The sequence below is a fragment of the Polypterus senegalus genome, chromosome 6 (assembly GCF_016835505.1).
Source record: "Polypterus senegalus isolate Bchr_013 chromosome 6, ASM1683550v1, whole genome shotgun sequence".
NCBI classification, from domain to species: Eukaryota; Metazoa; Chordata; class Cladistia; order Polypteriformes; family Polypteridae; genus Polypterus; species Polypterus senegalus.
Genome location: NC_053159.1, coordinates 169953250 through 169971434, shown reverse-complemented (window position 1 = coordinate 169971434; position 18185 = coordinate 169953250). Strand labels below are relative to the sequence as shown.

The 18185-nt window shown below is 40.5% G+C and overlaps 1 protein-coding gene across 7 annotated transcripts in view; it reads right to left on the bottom strand.

The window, feature by feature from the left end:
* Positions 1-18185, bottom strand: part of scn1laa (sodium channel, voltage-gated, type I-like, alpha) — a 286959-nt gene that overhangs the window by 149175 nt on the left and 119599 nt on the right. For all 7 annotated transcript variants that reach the window (XM_039757524.1, XM_039757526.1, XM_039757520.1 and 4 more), the window contains exons 4-5: positions 15747-15836; positions 5179-5307 (exon numbers count right to left, since the gene is read on the bottom strand). In XM_039757524.1, the coding sequence (XP_039613458.1) occupies positions 5179-5307; positions 15747-15836 (219 nt within the window). The remainder of the gene's footprint in view (positions 1-5178; positions 5308-15746; positions 15837-18185) is intronic.

Sequence of the window (18185 nt, the reverse complement as noted above, 5' to 3'; positions counted from 1 at the left end):
CGTTAGGTTTAATGCTAAAATGCTGATTTTTTTCAACAAGAAAAAAATGTTATTACATGCAAGTCAAACATGTAAATAGTAAATCAACAACGTACGGTAAATTAAATGGCAATGGTCCGTCTAGTGTCCACTGCTACACTGATGCAGATTTAATACACATCCTTTGTGCGACACGTTCTGAGAACGTCACCAACACACAACCCAACGTCGCAATCAGGAAAGTAGAAGTGTGCTTTTTTGCGCACTTTTCTTTAATTTTTTTTTCTGTTGCATGCACATAAGAGGGTAGAATGTTAGTGCCTGATCGGCACGATCGATACAGCTCTTGTGTTATTATAGGCTACCACAGTGCAAGTATTTGCGACTTTTCCCTGACACAAAAACTGACAGTTACTGTATTGTGAACAGAGCTTAGGGGCCTAATGAATTGCTTATCTATGCACTTGATTGCAATTATTTTGCCTTTTTGTTATGCAGTTACTGTCGCTCCATGCTGAAGTGTCATGCAACTGAATTTAGCAGGAATATCACGGTGGTTTGGTCGTACAGAACCGTATCATTCATGCATCAGTTTCGCTTTCCATGTCAACGTCTGACGACCAATTCACTTGGTCATCACTACACTCAATTTGAGCAATGGTTGGCTCAGTTTAAGTTCGTTCTATAGCTGATTTAACGGCTTTCTGTTTGCCACTGTGTTTTTAGTTGGAAAAGTTTAGTCCGCTCCATGTATAAATATTGATGAGTTGCCTTACAGTGGCAAAACATGTAGAAATATTCATGATTTTTTGCAGAGTAATGTTAATTGTTAAATTGTTAAATGCGAATATCAATTAACAAGATTTCAGCAGAATACTGCCCAGAGTTTTATTCAAGCTTAAAAATGTAAAGAAGATTTGTGGTTAACCGTAATTGCAAAGAATTCCAGCCCAAGATATGCTCAGGCTTACTGTCAAGGAGGTGAAGTTAATTGTTCGAATCGGCTCCGAATGGCCGAGTGTGATTGTCATGGACTGGCATTCCATCCAGCCCCCAACGACATTGTATTTGAATAAAGTTTGAACAAATTCAGTTGTCATATTAGACTGCCCAGCTTATACTTATGAAGGGGGACCCAAAAAAATTGATTAATAGCATAGGAGTAGGGCATAGTTAGACTATGCTGCTACATTTTGTTTAACCACAGTCTTGTCAATCATTCTGCCAAGTGATGTGGTGCTGAGGTGTCACCCGTTGCATGGCTGCTCTCGGGTCCTAATCTGGAATCCTGTGTTGGTTTGTCATGTGGTGGGTGCGGCAATGCGCTATATTGGCGTGTGCTCCTAACCTCTCCTATCAAGTGGTATTGTGCCGAGTTGATCGAGTGCTTATTTGTATTTGTTCTACAACCATGAACATGACAATAGCAATTGTTGGTTTTTTTCAAAAAAAACAATTGCCATCATCACGTTCATGATCATACTGAACATCAAAACAACAACGGTTGCATTTCTGCATATTGACGGACTTGTTAATAAAGAGTTACCCCATGAACAGAGTGTTAATCAGCAACATTACACTGAAGTTCTGAGGGGTCTGTGGGAAAACATCAGGAAACAATTGTCTAGCAGTGGCACATTTTGCACAAAGACAGCGGACTTGCACACACCGCTGCAGCATGACAGCTCATCTGCACACACCGCATTGTCAGTCAAAGAGGTTTTGACCAAACACAATGTGGTTGCTGCTTTGCACTCCAGACCTCACTCTCTGTGATTTCTTTTTTGTTCACCTACTTAAAATTGAGACAGAAGGAAAGTCTGCTACTGTGGAAGATACCAGAAAAAAAACTTGCAGGAGAATCTAGATACAGTAACAAAAGAGGACTACTGGACATGTTCCAACTCTTTTTCCGTTCCTGGAAACAAGTGGATTGCATCTCAAGGGGTGTGCTATGATGGCGACTAAAATGGAACTGCTGTAACTTGTTAATAATTGTTTTTTTTTTTTTTTTAAATAATTCTGGGTGTTTTTGCGTCCTTCCTCAAAAGCTGTACATTGCCAAGGAGTGTGTGGGCAGCCAGCAGACCCTGATCAACAGGGCTGTGACTATGTCTGACTTCATCATTTGAATTTGTGTTATAGCTAACCATGGATCCCCCCCGAGATACTGCTGACTGGAGTTTGTGTCTTCCTCTCTTTCATTGCCAATGAACCTTAGACTAATGATTGTATTCATCTATTTGTACTTACTGTATTTATTGTATTTGGCTGTGTACGTGTCAGTATTGAATTGCTTCACTTTACTGCGTGTTTACACTTTTAGGCATGCGTGTTATGTAATTACTAATTTGTAAAGTTTGTGCCGTAAGCCTGTACACATTGAGCAACACTATACAAAAATTAAACCGAACTGAATTGAATAATTGGATTTGAGAAATGACTGCATGTATGAATAAATTAATTAAATAATTTTATTTATTAGACCATGTAGGCAATATTGCTACAAACATACCACCCCGATGTTCCTAACTGCTCTGGCAATAACCATATTTATGGTGATAGTTTTCACAATTCATTCATTTTCTAGATGTATTATTGTATTGCAAGGCCACGTGGAGCCAAAGCATATACCAGTAACATTGTAGAAGAGCCTAACTGGGATGCCATTCCATCATAAGAAACAGTTGATTCTGCCAATTTACAGTTGCCAATCAACATAATACAAATGTCTTTGCAATATGCAAAAAAAACAGAACATTCACAGAGAACTCAATGGGAGAAACTCCTCACAGACAGTGACTTGGCCAGGATTTGAAACAAACACCTTAAAGATGCGACACAGAAGCCCTAGGACATGAATCACTGTGCCATTGGTAATATTTCCAAAGTTCTTCATAATTTGTGGAACATAAAAACTAATAGGGAGAAAGATATCTTGGCTCCTTCCAAATTATTTACATGATTTTTAATTAAAACATTGTGTCAGAAAATGATGTACTTCTCTTAAGAAAGCAGCAGCTGAGATGATATCCATCAATTATTTATAGAAAGCCTTTCAAGACTCAAGCTTACTAATTATTTATATGTCTTCAAGTCGTCACATTCCATTAAAAGGATATGTGGTAAGACTGACATTAATCAGCCCACGATGTCGTATGATATTTAGGACTGCTATTGCACACTACGATAAGCAGATCCCAATGTGCATAAGATGTTAGACCCTATCTGTAGTAAGATTATGGAATACAAATACTGCCAGCGTTTAAGAAATTTTAGGTGTGGGTCATAATTCCTTGTCCTCTATGCCTACCAATGGACTGGGTAGCTTAGTGTGGTCCTCAGATTGGGCCTTGGCTGAGAGTCACGTTAGAGTAATTGGGGATCCCACTCAAGGATGCCGCTGTCATTTCCATCTTTACTAAAACTTGCTAACATTTAATTTTGTTACAAATACCCCCATGTTTCTGTTAAAAGAAAGCACAGGCAAGGTATGGATTTTAGATAAATAACACCGGCTACTGTGATCAAGTCACAGATTAAGTCAAGATTAAGGCTGCGATGTTTAAAGCAGAAGTTTCCAGCTGATGATGAAAAGGAATAACATTTCCAGGTCATGATAATGTCATCTGATTTGTTGCAGTCCTAAAAGTATCCACATTCTGGTGAATGATGATATAGACCCAGCTCTGGTCACCACTGCAGAAATTAGCCTAATTACTATAGAAGGTTAAAGTATTGAAGGAAAATGTCCGAAGAAAGGGGTCTTGAAATTTAAATAAAGAAGTAACACATCTCCAGTCTGTGGTATTTTTAAAGAGATGGTTTATTATTTATTTATTTTGGATTGTTTGTTTATATATTTTATTTCACTGTTTTTAGAACAGCAAGGAATCTAGATGTGTGCATTATATGGTGCTCCATGTTAATGAACAGCATTCATATATATATAGCATAGTTTATTGTCAAATAATGCAGAGTACGCGACACGTGTTTCGCCCTTATTTGGGCTCATCAGGCGTATATATATATATACTGTATATATATATATATATATATATATATATATATATATATATATATATATATACACTGTGTATATATATATATATATATATATATCATGAATGACGTCTGCATGGTATATAATAAATGTAAAAAAAATATATATATATATATATACACACATACAGTATGTATATAATATATATATATATTTTTTATATATATTTTTTTTTTTACATTTATTATATACCATGCAGACATCATTTATGACCCATCTAATCACATTCATGACGCAGTAGCCGGAGTGTATAAATTCAGCCCTTGGGAATCTCAGAATAATCTCACAGCGGATAAACAAAAGACCACTTCGTGCCCTGCAGTAGCCTAGTTATAAATAACAAAGCTGAAGAGTTCATTTTCCATATTCTGACATTGGATTTGTATTCTTCACTATTCTTGTGACAATCCCCTTTAACTTGGTGGTTGGTTTAATTTGGCCTTCTTGTTTTTGACTCTTGCCTGTCTGACTTCATGGTGGGGCTTTGCTGTTCACCTCCTGGTCCCTATCACTCTTACAATAACTAATGTGCACCTTGAAGTGGGCTGCGTGGCAACAAAACACTTTGAAGATAAACAGAGCCAGCACTCCAGGTAGTCTATTAAGCCATCTGAAGCAATTAAAATCTGACGCAGGCTACTAAAGGAAAATATTTGGATTAGGAGGTATAGTGTTCAAGGTCAACAACTCTTATCTCTTCGATTTTAAGTATAAGAAAAGTTCTAGTCCTTGCAGAAATAAATATGGCAGTTCTCTGAAAGTTATTCTTAGTGTATGCTGTCGTTTTGGTTGACCTGTTCTCTGGGATTAAATGGTGCTACAGCAGCACTTTTGGAAACAAGTGTAGAAATCCAATGTTTTCACTGTTAATGTGATTTTAAATATGGAGTCCCAGCCTCTTGTTTCAGTCACTGGTCAATTAACCTGGTGCTGTTGTGTTCATACCACTAAAACACACTCCTGTTTAGTCCATGGGGACTGACCATTCCACAAGTTGTCATGCAGTCTTATTTAGTATGAATAAATCTCCCATATTTTTATTTACAGTTACATTTTAACAGTTCTTTAGGGGAATCATCAAACAATGGGAGCAAAGCTTAAACAGGTAAAGAAGTTGAAGAATTCAAGATACTTACGCCATAACAATAACACTGAAATCCAACCAGTTCCATGGGTCACGCAAGAAGGTAAATTTATCTATACAGAAGCCTCTTGCGAGAATTTTTATGAGGGATTCAAATGTGTAAATTCCAGTGAATGTGTACCTAGGGAAAATTGAAGCATATGAAAACAAAAACACAGTTGCAGATGAATATGAGATTTGCCCAACCAGGTATTGCATTCCTTAGCCTATAGTGTCGCAGCGCCGACTGCTGGAACTGCCCAGAAGCCTGTGCCCAAATAATCCAAAACAGACAAACATTTGACTTTCAGATTAAAGAAAGAAAGAAACGAACAAAAAAATCATTTCCACCTGTACATACTGACATGCTTATGCTTCTGCATCTTTATCAAAATTATGTTCATGCAGTATCCCTCAGAGAGTGCGGGTGGATTACATGACTGCTCACACAGTAAGCAAGCAGCAGCCATACCACCTGCACTTTAGAAGAGGTGATCCACCTGAAGCTAATCGCTTGGGTTTGCTGGTAAAAGTGTTGGCAAGGCCAGAAGTGGGTTCCCCACTGCAGTGCCATGGGACAATGTGCTGAAACAATGCCAACGTCTTTCAGATGAGAAATAAAACCTGAGGTTCTGAATCTCTGTGGTCATAAAAGAACCCTGGGCATTTTTTGAAAAGAGTAGGGTGTTGTCTGATGATGTCCTGGATTAATTACCCACAACAGCCCCATCCACTCTGGCCCCCTAATCATCCTCTGTCCCTCCCACCATTTCACCACCTCACAGCTAATGTTTGGAAACCACACTGGAGCAATAAAGGCAGCCATCACATCATCCAAGTGGATGCGCACAGTGGTGGAGGCTGAAGTGGCTCCCGCTGTCTCTGTAAAGTGTTTAGAGTATAAGAAGAGTAATTAGTTCATTAAGTCGGGACTTAAAGAGACGGTCTCCTTTAGGTGTGGTTAAGTGTGCATCCCCTTACCTGAACGACTACTAATTCTTTGGCTTATTTCTGGGGTCAAATGTCAATATCAAACTTTAACAGTGACCAGGCCACACTGGCCATTGGGGGCTTTACTCCCATCTACTCCAAATACTGAACATTTTAGGTTTGGCAGCATACTATGGGACTAACCCTATCAGGCCAGGCTCTTAGGAAACAATAAATAGTAAGGTTTTTGAAAGCCAATAGTAGACTTCCTCATCAAAATAAAAAATCTACGATTTAGGCATATACACTGAGAGTGTAACAACATGGCTGGAGCCAAAATTTGTATTTTTATCTGCTGTATATACAGGGGTCTTCAAAATAACAAAAACACCTAACAGCAAACACTATAAACAGTGCTGCTTGAAGCCCACAGAGGGGGACCTGTCACCCGCACCCCTTCAGTTACATTAAATGGTGCCCTTCTGTGAACATTCTGCAGAATTTACAGGAGTGCATGCCTCTTAGCTTTCATTAATGGCGCAGAAACAGTATTACTAGACTTTGATGACCTTTGGCTAAGGGGTTCTCAGTGTCTGGAGGGCACACATCTTCAGTTACATAATTGGTGCCCCTCTGTGTTCATAACATGGACTTTACAGAGTATGTAGTGTATGCAGTGTGTGCCACTAAACTTTCATAAACGACACCTCTAATGGACTGACCAACTCCAAATTTTTTAGTGTCGGTGCCCACACTAAGCAGCTGCCCATGTCTCCCATACCTAAGAGGGTCTTCGGAACAGCTGTAGTTCATAGAATGCTGCCCTATAAATCCTGAACTGTGTGAAGTGAGATACTGCAGTGTGTTTTGCAGGATAAAGGAGATGTACTCTACTTTGATGATGACTTCAATGATGGATGAATGGATGATTGGGCAGGCCATAGAAGGTGGTAAAGTTCTGGCACTCATGAGCCCACTCCTGAAGCAGTTTAGCAGTGCGTATAGGGGACTTATTATCCTGAAACAGGGGAACATCATGATGGGAAGTATTTGTACCGCTAGGTGCAGCTGGTCCTATAAAATGGACTCATACTCCTTGATCATTATTCAGATGTGCAGAATAACCATGAAACCTGATGACTCTCACGAGACTGTTGTCCATACCATTACAGAAGGTAAGGCCTCCAAATTTAAGACATGGCAACAGACATTGTGGGTCGAAGGCATACTTTTTCTTTCATTTTGCCATGCCCTCAGATATTCCATTTTTATTTCTTTTGTCCTGACTCTCATATTCTGAATATCTTTGGCCATGGCTCTTAATCTGATGAATGGATCAGTCAAGTCTCCGTTATCTAATCTGGATGGAGAAAATGAGGGTGAATATTGGGTCCTGGTTTTGTACTCTTTATACCAGGTTGCCCCTCTCTGTGAGCCGTCCTTGGATACGACAAAAGGAGCTGTGAAAGGCAGGCCTGCCATGAACTGCAGTTTTGTGAAGCTCGGGGTGTGCGGTTTGTGTGTGGGTAACAGAGGTGCTGATTCAATTCTGTGATCGTGTTTGTCTCCGCGGCATCATGTTAGCGGACTTCTACTTGCAACTACTGTTTGTTTCTGTGGATGCAGCGTATCCATGTTTGTCATATGCGGTCATTATTTTGAAGACTGTTCCCCTTGATACATGATATAATTCTGCAGTTTTTGTGACCAAAGCACCTGAACTTTGGGCACCAACTATTTGGCCTCTTTGGAAATCTGCTAGTTGCCTCATGTTGCTTTCACTTATCAAAGTGCTGATTACCAGGCCTATTTTTTACAGGGAGTGCAGAATTATTAGGCAAGTTGTATTTTTGAGGATTAATTTTAATATGGAACAAACACAGTGCTATCAGTCAATCCAAAATGTTAATAAACCTGAATGTTTCACAACGGAAATGTGAGTGTGAACATCATCAGGGGAATACATATGTACGCACAATTATTAGGCAACTATTAGTGTGCAGATTTATTATGCAACTAAAGGAAAAATGAAAATTTTCCCATCTCACTTGTTTATTTTCATCTGTTATAGTGAGAATAATAAACAAACACCTCAAAATTTACAAATAAACATCTCTGACATTTCAAAAACAATCAATCAATTAATCAATGACCAATATAGCCACCCTTCTTTCCAATAACAGTCATAAGCCTTTCCATTCATGGAGTCTGTCAGTTTCTTGATCTGTTGACGATCAGCTTTTTGTGGAGCAGTGACTACAGCCTCCCAGACACTCTTCAGAGAGGTGTATTGTTTTTCTCCCCCGTAAATCTAGCGTTTAAGAAGTGCCCACAAGTTCTCGATAGGGTTTAGGTCAGATGAGGAAGGGGGGCCATGTCATTATTCCTTCATCTTTAAGGCCTTTACTGGCTGGCCACGCAGTGGAGAACTTCGATGCAAGTGATGGAGCATTGGCCTGCATAAAAATCATGGTCTTTTTCCTGTATCACTGTTTGAAGAAAGTGTCTTCGAAAAACTGGCAGTAGGTTTGGGAGTTGATTTTGAGTTCATCTTCAATGCAAAAAGGTCCAACTAGCTCATCTTTAAAAATACCAGCTCATACCAGTACCCCACCTCCACGTTGGAGTGGAGCTCTGTGCCCATTACTGATCCACAGGTCCATCCATCTGGTCCATCAAGAGTCACTCTCATCTCATTGGTCCATAAAACCTTTGAAAAAAATCTGTCTTCAGATATTTCTTGGCCCAGTTTTGACGTTTCAACTTATGTTTCTTGTTCAGTGGTGGTTGGGTTTCAGCCCTCCTTACCTTGGCCATGTCTTTGAGCACTGAACACCTTGTACTTCTGGGCACTCCAGGTAGGTTGCAGCTCTGGAATATGAAAGTACTGGAGGATAATGGGTTCCTGGTAGCTTCACGTTTGATTCTTCTCAAATCTTTGGCAGTTAATTTGTGTCTTTTGTTCTGAACACATTTCTTGCGACCCTGTTGACTATTTGCAACAAAATGTTTGATGGTTCTGTGATCACACACCAATATCTTAGCAATTCCAAAAGTGCTGCATCCCTCTGAAAGACTTTTTACAATTTTTGACTTTTCAGAGTCAGTTAAATCTCTTTTTTGGCCCGTTTTGCCTGAGGAAAACTAGCTGCCTAATAATTCTGCACACCTTGATATAGGGCGTTGATCTCCTTAGGCCACACCCTCCCTCATTACACAAATACACATCACCTGATGTGCTTAAATCCAATAAGCATTCAAGTTAATACAGCTTGGAGTTGGAATATACGCATTAAAAATGATGATATGGTCAAAATACTCACTTGCCTAATAATTGTGCACACAGTAGCTGACAAATACATTACAGGCCATGAACCTAATAAGACTCCCGTATGCAGCTGCATTTAGGATTGTGATTTGGTTACTTTGAAGTTAAGCTCCTTTTTTAATGTGTTGTTTCTGTTATTTTGTCCACTGCTTGTATATTTCTAGCCTACAGGTGGTTAACATTAGATGGATGGCTACTGCAGCTACAGGTGGGGCTAGCGCTAACACAAAGATCATAGAGTGTATAATATATACAGGGTGAGTCAAAAGTATGTTTGAATGGCGAAAACAATTTATTCACAAAGCATACTTCATATGTGCAAAATGATTTACAGGAATGACTCAATCTGTTCGCCATACGTGGCACATAAATCGTATATAGTGTAAGATAAGTGCTATATAGCGCCTGACCCGACACAGATTGGACACGGGAGGGACGTGTAAAATAAAAAGACTTATTTCTCTTCAGCTGGAGGGCACATCTTCCCCGTAATCCCCCCAGCCACAACACAGTCCCAAGCACCAGTAACCACCAGTACAGCTCAAGCACTTTTCTCTTCCTTGGCACCACCACTCCTCCCTAGCAACCTTGTCCTCCTCCACCCGACTCTGGCCGAGGAGTGGTGGTCGCTGGCTCTTTTTATAGGTCACCTGGAAGTGCTCCAGGTGTTTGATCACCGAGTTCCGGTGGCACTTCCAGGTGTGCTGAATCTGTTGCCCACACGGGCTCAGGAGTCCCAAACACAGCACCCCCTGGCGGTACCTGCGGGACCCAACAGGGCTGCCCCCAACTCCAACTCCCAGGGAGCCCTGTGGGAAACCGTGGCACTACACCAGCCCAGGGGGGCGACCATCTAGCGTCCAGGGTGAGGTATTGCACTGTCCAGGGCTGCTCCCCCTGAATACAGTGTGCAGAGACGCCTGCCGCCTGCCACAATATGTATATACTAGCAGTACCATTAGCTTTAACACAATTTTGACTTACCCTGTGTGTGTGTGTATATATATATATATACTGTATATACACACACACACAGTTTACACACTTTAAATACAGATCTTAATAAAGTCTGCAATTAATTATCAATTCACTTATTAATCACACTTTTAAATATTTATAATCACACAAATCAGATACATAAGATAAATACAGAGACTCTCAAAAAGATGTTCACGGCTTAGTAAATTATCTTTAAAATCCTTAGAGGCAAATTCTGCTAACAGCAGACAATAGCTTCAGTCTGAGAAATAATCCATGGTTTGCTTCTAGGCCTGGCTAAAAAGCAAACAACACAAATTCTGCTTTCAGGACATCCAGGGTATCCATTATATTTCACTATAGGTGTCATTTTATTTTTCTGTTTTAGCAAATGATACCTTGTTTTAACCACATGCCAAATATCACTTTTATGTTAGAAAGGGAGCTCTTCATAGTGAAAGCTGATAGGGAGGGTTTATTAATTTCTCATAGAAATATTACTCTTATTAAGATCAAATTACTGGTTTTTCATGGCCGGAGATTCTAGCATTACGAAACTGCATGGAAGAACAACAAAAGCCAATCTAAAACTTGAAAACTGTCAGAGGTGAAGGAAGGACAAAGCATGCCGGGAAGACAAAAATTGAAGGAGAAAGTTTATTGTAACACGTAGTGGAGAAGAAAGAAACCTTGTAAAGGTAAATGTGTTAATAAAAAGTCCAGAAATCTTGTCTTTGCAATGCTTTTACGCCCGCTACTGTCCACACAATTTTTGTTCCATGTTAATCCCACCCTTTGTCACATTTTAAGAGCTCAAGTGCTCATAATCGTCACGAATACTGGCTAGTCTTTTCAAATCAATTTCGCTTTGTGTTTTTCTAACTTCAGAAACATGTAGCATTTTGCCTCAAAGGATTTCAAGGACACATTTCCTGCTTCCAGATGAAGAGAATGACCAGTTAACAATGATGCTCCTCTCTCTGACCAACAGCAAACTAATCCTCGTCAGTTCCGCTAGTCATGCCGTGCCCTCAGATACTCCATTTATATTTCTTTTGTCCTGACTCTCATACTCTGAATATCTTTGGCCACGGCTCTTAATTTGATGAATGGATCATTCAAGTCTCTGTTTTTCAATTACCTGAGAAATATGCCTCCTAGTTTTTTTTTTCTGTGATGCTTTATTTATTTAAATACGCTCCATTCCTAAGTCTTCTAGGCCTTAGCTGACTTTTATGAGTTCTAATTAGTTTGCATTTGTTTCAGTGTACGGATTTGATCTCTGAGTCATGTTTTGGACTTTTCACCTTGTGCGTGGATTTCAAAATCACTCACTCCTTCTCTTTTAATTGTGCTCTTTGTTCTAAATTGAGCCACTGGTGGTTATTCTCATTTGAATTCTCCAATGAATTTACATCCCAGAATTCATCTGTGAATTTGTTTTTCAGCTGTTCTTACACATGTAAGCTCAAAGGAATATGCGATGCTTGGGAATGGCCCTGGGTTTATGAGTAGCCCCGAGTACTGATGCATTTGTACAGGCAGGGAGGAGCAAATGGCGTCTTCCACACTGAAACTCTTAACACACAAATACAACGATCAGCCACAACGTTAAACCCAGTGACAGATGAAGAACATTGATTATCTTGTTACAAGGGCAACTGTCAAGAGGTGGGGTATATCCGGCAGCAAGTAAGCAGTCAATTCTTGAAGGTGATGTGTTGGGCAAACGTAAGGATCTGAGCGACTTTGACAAGGGGCTCACGGCTGGGTCAGAGCATCTCCACAATGGCAAGTCTTGTTCCTGGTATGCAGTGCTTAGTATCTACAAAATGTGGTTGAAGGAAGGACAACCAGTGAACCAGCAGCAAGGGCTGTGAGCACCCAAGGCTCATTGATGCATGTGGGAAGCAAAAGCTAGGCTGTTTGGTTCAATCCCACAGAAGAACTACTGTAGCACAGACTGCTGAAAATTTTAATAAGAGAAAGGTGTCAAGACCACATAGATGCATATGGGTCTGCATAGCTGCAAACTGGTCAGAGAGCCCCCCTTCCACCACCAAAAGCACCTACAATAGGCATGAGAGCATCAGAACTGGATCATGGAGTAATGGAAGAAGGTGGCCTGGTCTGATGAATCAGGTTTTCTTGTAGATTAAACGGATGGCTGAGTTTGTGTGCATCATTTATCTGGGAAAGAGGTGGCAGCAGGATGTACTATGGAAAAAAGGCAATCTAGAGGAGGCAGTGTGATGCTCTGGGTGATGCTCTGCTGGCGAAAATTGAGTCCTGGCATTCATGTGGCTGTTACTTTGAAATGTACTACCTACTTAAAAACTGGTGCGTGCAGACCACACACACCCCTTCATGGCAATGATATTTCCTGATGGGTAGTGGCCTCTTTCAGCAGGATAATGTGCCCTGAGACACTGCAGAGTTGTTAAGGAATGGTTTGATGGACTTGATAAACAATTCAAGGTTATCTGACTTGGCCTCCAAATGCCACAGATCTCAATCCAATCAAGAATCTTTAGGATGTGCTGGAAAAACAGGTCTGATTCATGAAGGCCCCACCTCAAAACTTATAGGACTTAAAGTATCTGCTATTAATGTCTTGGCGCCAGATTCCATGGGCCACCTTCAGAGGTTTTGAAGAGTCCATGCCCCGATGGGTCAAAGCTGTTTTCTTCTTCTTTCAGTTACTCCCGTTAGGGGTTGCCACAGCAGATCATCTCTTTCCATATCTTCCTGTCCTGTGCATCTTGCTCTGTCACACACGTCACCTGCATGTCTTCTCTCACCACATCTATAAACCTCTTACCTGGCAGCTCCATCCCTAGCATCCTTCTCCCAATATACTCAGCATCTCTCCTCTGCACATGTCCAAACCAATGCAATCTCAACTCTCTGAGTTTCTCTCCAAACCGTCCAACTTGAGCTGATCCTCTAATGTCCTCATTTCTAATCCTGTCCATCCTCGTCACACCCAATGCAAATCTTAGCATCTTTAAATCTGCCACCTCCAGCTCTGCCTCCTGTTTTCTGGTCAGTGCCACCATCTTCAACTCATTTAACATAGCTGGTCTCACTACTGTCCTGTAGATTTTCCCTTTCACTCTTGCTGATACCCGTCTGTCACAAATCACTCCTGACACTCTTCTCCACCCATTCCACTCTGACTGCACTCTCTTCTTCACCTCTCTTCCACAATCCCCAATATTCTGTACTGTTGATCCCAAGTATTTAAACTCATCCACCTTCGCCAACTCTACTCCTTACATCCTCATCATTCCACTGACCTCCCTCTCATTCACACACATGTATTCTGTCTTGTTCCTACTGACCTTCATTCCTCTCCTCTCTAGAGCATATCTCCACCTCTAGAGGGTCTCCTCAACCTGCTCCATACTATCGCTACAGATCACAATGTCATCACCAAACATCATAGTCCACGGGACTCCTGTCTAATCTCGTCTGTCAACCTGTTCATCACCATTGCACATAAGAAAGGGCTCAGAGCCGATCCCTGATGTAATCCCACCTCCACGTTGGGTCAAAGCTGTTTTAGTGGCACAATATTAGGCAGAGGGTTTTAATGTTGTGGCTGATTGGTGTTAGAGGTCTGTGCACGGATTGTGAAGTTATTGCGAGTTTCATGGCGTTCCAATCCCAAATGCAAAACAGTGCCCTGACATTCTTGTTGTATTTGCCAAAAGAATACCACAACAACAACATCATGATGATTATTTAGGTATAATCTGATTTTTTTTTAACACGTTAAATTCCTTTATTTGTTAATTGAATTTAAATATGTTTGACATGTTATTTTAGTCTCTGTTGCCGGTGTAGAGTTTAGTGGCAAGACACCCTGTATGGCCTCAAGCAGCTATTGCACATAGTTCTGATTTAACAATAAAATGTCATTCCTGATGAAACGATTGAACATCTTTTTGAGACCACCAGCATTTATAAAATAGTATATACTGTACAGTACTTTATATATATTATAGAGAGAGTTAAGTGAGCAAATCCTGCGGTGACTTCAGTAAAGGTGGCAAACAAGCTTACTTTAAAAAAGCCATTTTATAAAGAAGAGGAGTCAAGAAAGTAACAAGTGGAAAGGCTAAAAGAATACCCTCACTAGCACAGCTTTTCCTTTATCAGATGAGCTTTCTCTGTCGCTCCCTTCCCTTAACAACTCCATTTCTATGTCTTCTTTATCTTCCTGTTAGAAAGCAAAATTTGCCTGAGTGGCAACTACGGACTCTTCCTGGAATTGCCTGAAGTGTTAGGGACGTCTGCTTCCAACACTGCTAGTCTACACTGGCCCTAGACTGCCGAGGTCTTTATTCCTTAACACCACTAGTAGCCATAGCAGCTTTTAGACTATCTGCACTCTAAAATTCTCATCAGGTGCCTTCAGTTATCATGAGGAAATAATACAGACTTCCTAATAGCCCACTAAAAACACTTTCGTGCTCTGGTGGTCCCAATGAATCCCCTTCTGGAGGCCTTGTCTAAGTGTCTATGACCCTCTGACAGCCCTGTCTACCCCATTAGTATGCAGAGGTGCTACCCATTCCTCAGTATAACATAAGACATTTGACAAACGAGAGGAGACCATTTGGTCCATCAAGCTCGTTTGTTCAGATTATAGCTAGACTGTCCCAATATCTCACCCAGATACTTCTAAAAGGTTCTCAAGGTACTCCATAGCTTGGTTATTTGTTCCAGATTTCCAGACCTCTTTGCCTAAAGAAGCGTTTCCTGGCTTCAGTTTTAAATTCTGTTCCCACTGATTTCCACTGTCCTCAAGATTCTCCATTTAATTCTGCTGCATCTACTTTAGCAATCACCTATGAGGATTTTAAAGACTTGCGTTAGGTCCTCATGGAGTCTCATCTGCTTGGGACTAAACACGTCACGGTAGGACATGTCCTCAAGTCCTGGGATGCACTCGACTGCTCTCCTCTGCACAGCTTCAAGTGCTGCTCTGTGTTTCTTATAGTGCGGTACAGATTTCTCACTCATCACACAGCTCCTGTCAAGTCCTCGATTGTCCCAACACAAGCCCCTACACCCCTTGGCAACTCTTTACTGTGCTACACTACACACATACACTTATTATACTGTATATATCCAATTATTTCACCTGAACATCTGAAACAAAATTACTAGATCAGAATAACCACCACTAGCCTGATCAGTAGAATTTCTGCTGTATTCACTTGTGGTTTGTTTGTTTGCGCCAGTAGACCGTCACCCACAATGTCGTCATGTTGACAGGTTGCCCACACAAATTATATAAACTTACAGTACATAGGGAAAAAAAATGCTGTACTTACTCTACATTCTTTGCCCAGTCTGGGGGATTACTCAAGGTCATAAACGCACAGTTGGTCAAAATGGTTAACATGATTAGCATGCTGAACAATGTGATAGAGAGTCAAGGAAACAATCCAAAAAGCAATAACAAGTAACAGATTGATAAAAACACAGCACCCCCATTTTTAAACCAGCAGATAACTAAACTCTATTGTAAGCTGATTTCTTACTATATCATTATTAGTATTGGGATTGTTGTTATATTTCCCTTCTCTTAAATAATACCTTTTAGTGAGTTAAATAAAGTTATAAATTATTACTGCATGCTATATATGACAGAAAGCCGGGACAAGGACACAAACAAAAGGGGGGAAAAAAAAAACAATTAACATTCTCTGTTTCTGGCTCTGGAGTGAAAACATATGCAATCCATTGCACCTGAAGTCCAGAAATAGATGAGAAAACAACCAGCATCCTTAAGCTCCACCAGGAATCATTGAAACACAGAACAAAAGAGGCCAGCTCCATTTATACAGGCGCCTGAAATAGAATCACTCATTACTGCGGTGAAGGGCACAGTCTTGTCTGAATCAATAAGGCATTTTGGGTTATAACCTGCTTTTCTGCTCATTTTCTTTTTCATATATTTTTCAAGTTTGGTGTTGATTTTTTTCCCCCTCCTCAGAAATCAGCACCATTATTCCACAGTGTCCACCAGGCCAAATTTAGAAGCCTTTCAAGTCGAGCTGCAGCGGGTTACCAAGCAACAGACAGCGCATCACAGGGGCTCACATTTCGGAATAACCAAATGCAAATGAAATTGCAGTGTACCTGCACCATGAATGAAATCAAAGCGGGAAAATGGATATTTTCTTTCTTTAACTTTACAAAAACAAAACAACAGGGAAAAAAAAAAAAAGCGACTCCTGGACTCTACTTCTTCAATAGCAAATGAGAAATTCTCTGCTGCCTTTGAAACAATGTGTCTGTGTGTGGTTTTTTTTCCACAGCCAGTAATTACTGTTAATTAAAGGGACCTCAAAATAGAATTTTCACAGCAGCAACAAAGAAGAATCATCATGTGAATGTTAATTGTTTACAACAATTAAAAAAAATGATTGAGAACAAAATGTTATTATTATTATTATTATCTTTGCAACCTTTTATTTTAATAAAAATATTTGGAAAATGAAGCTTATTCTTTTTGTCATGATTATCCTTCTTACCCATCCATTTTCTGACCCATATAATCAATTCAAAAAATTTCATCTAAATACCTACAAACCTTATTATTATTATGGGTGGCACAGTGCTGCTACCTCTCACTTGCACCGTTTTGGGTTCACAGTCCTTTCTGCCCTCTTCCTGTGGGTTTTCTTCTGTGTTCTCTGGTGTTTCCCACAAAGATTCACAGATTGGTCGATTGTCTTCTTTTTTCTCTTCATCTTTTCCAACTTCTATGTGGCGTCAATGTGCCTGATCATCCTTCTGCATACAGCTCAGTCCTGCACCTCCTGTCCAGTCAGGCAGGCCCTTCTCCTTCAGATTTTCTTTTACTTTATCCATCCACCTCCATTTTGGCCTTACTCATTTTTTCTTCCCCTGAACTTCCAAGCCCATCACTTTTTTGCCCACATAATCATTGTCCCCCCTCATCATCACAAGTCCATACCACCTCAACCTACTTTTCCTGCACTTTCTTAGTTATCTCTCCCATTTTTGTTGTACCTCTGATTGTCTCATTTCTTATTCTGTCCTTTTTGGTAACTCCACTTATCCATCTCAACGTTTTCGTTTCTGCCACATCGAACTTCTTGTCCTGGACTCCCCTTTACTGCGTGTGTCTCAGTTCCATACATCATCAAACCTCACCCTTAACTTTTGCCTTAATTCTTCGATCACACAATACTCCTGATACCTTCTTCCAGTTGTTCTCTTTGCACCGCACTCTGTGGGTTATCTCTGTAACTAACTCTCCATCTTGGACTGCCACTGATCTTAGATATTTACATTTATCCACTCCGCAGTCTCACTCCTGAATCCTGAACATCGTTAAACCTCACATATTCTGTCTTCTTCTTCCTGTTTATCTCCAATCCTCTATCTACCAAATCCTTCTCCATTCTTCCAACTTCCTCTTCACTTCCTCTGTTATGGTGCTACACAGAACAATGTCACCAGCACAAAATCTACACCCGGGGGATTAGTCTTTGATCCCACAACTCAACATATCCATAAACAGATCGAAGAGGTAAGCACTTCAAGACCACCCCGGTATAGACCTCCTCTAACTGAGATCTTGTCAGTTACCCCAACACTGCTTTTAATCCGAGTGCTCAGTCCCTCATACATGTCTAGGACAATCCTCACACACTTTCTTGGTCCTTCTTTCTGTCCAACTCACCTCCAGACCTGACGTGGCACTCTCCTCCAAATCAATAAACGCCATATGCAGACCT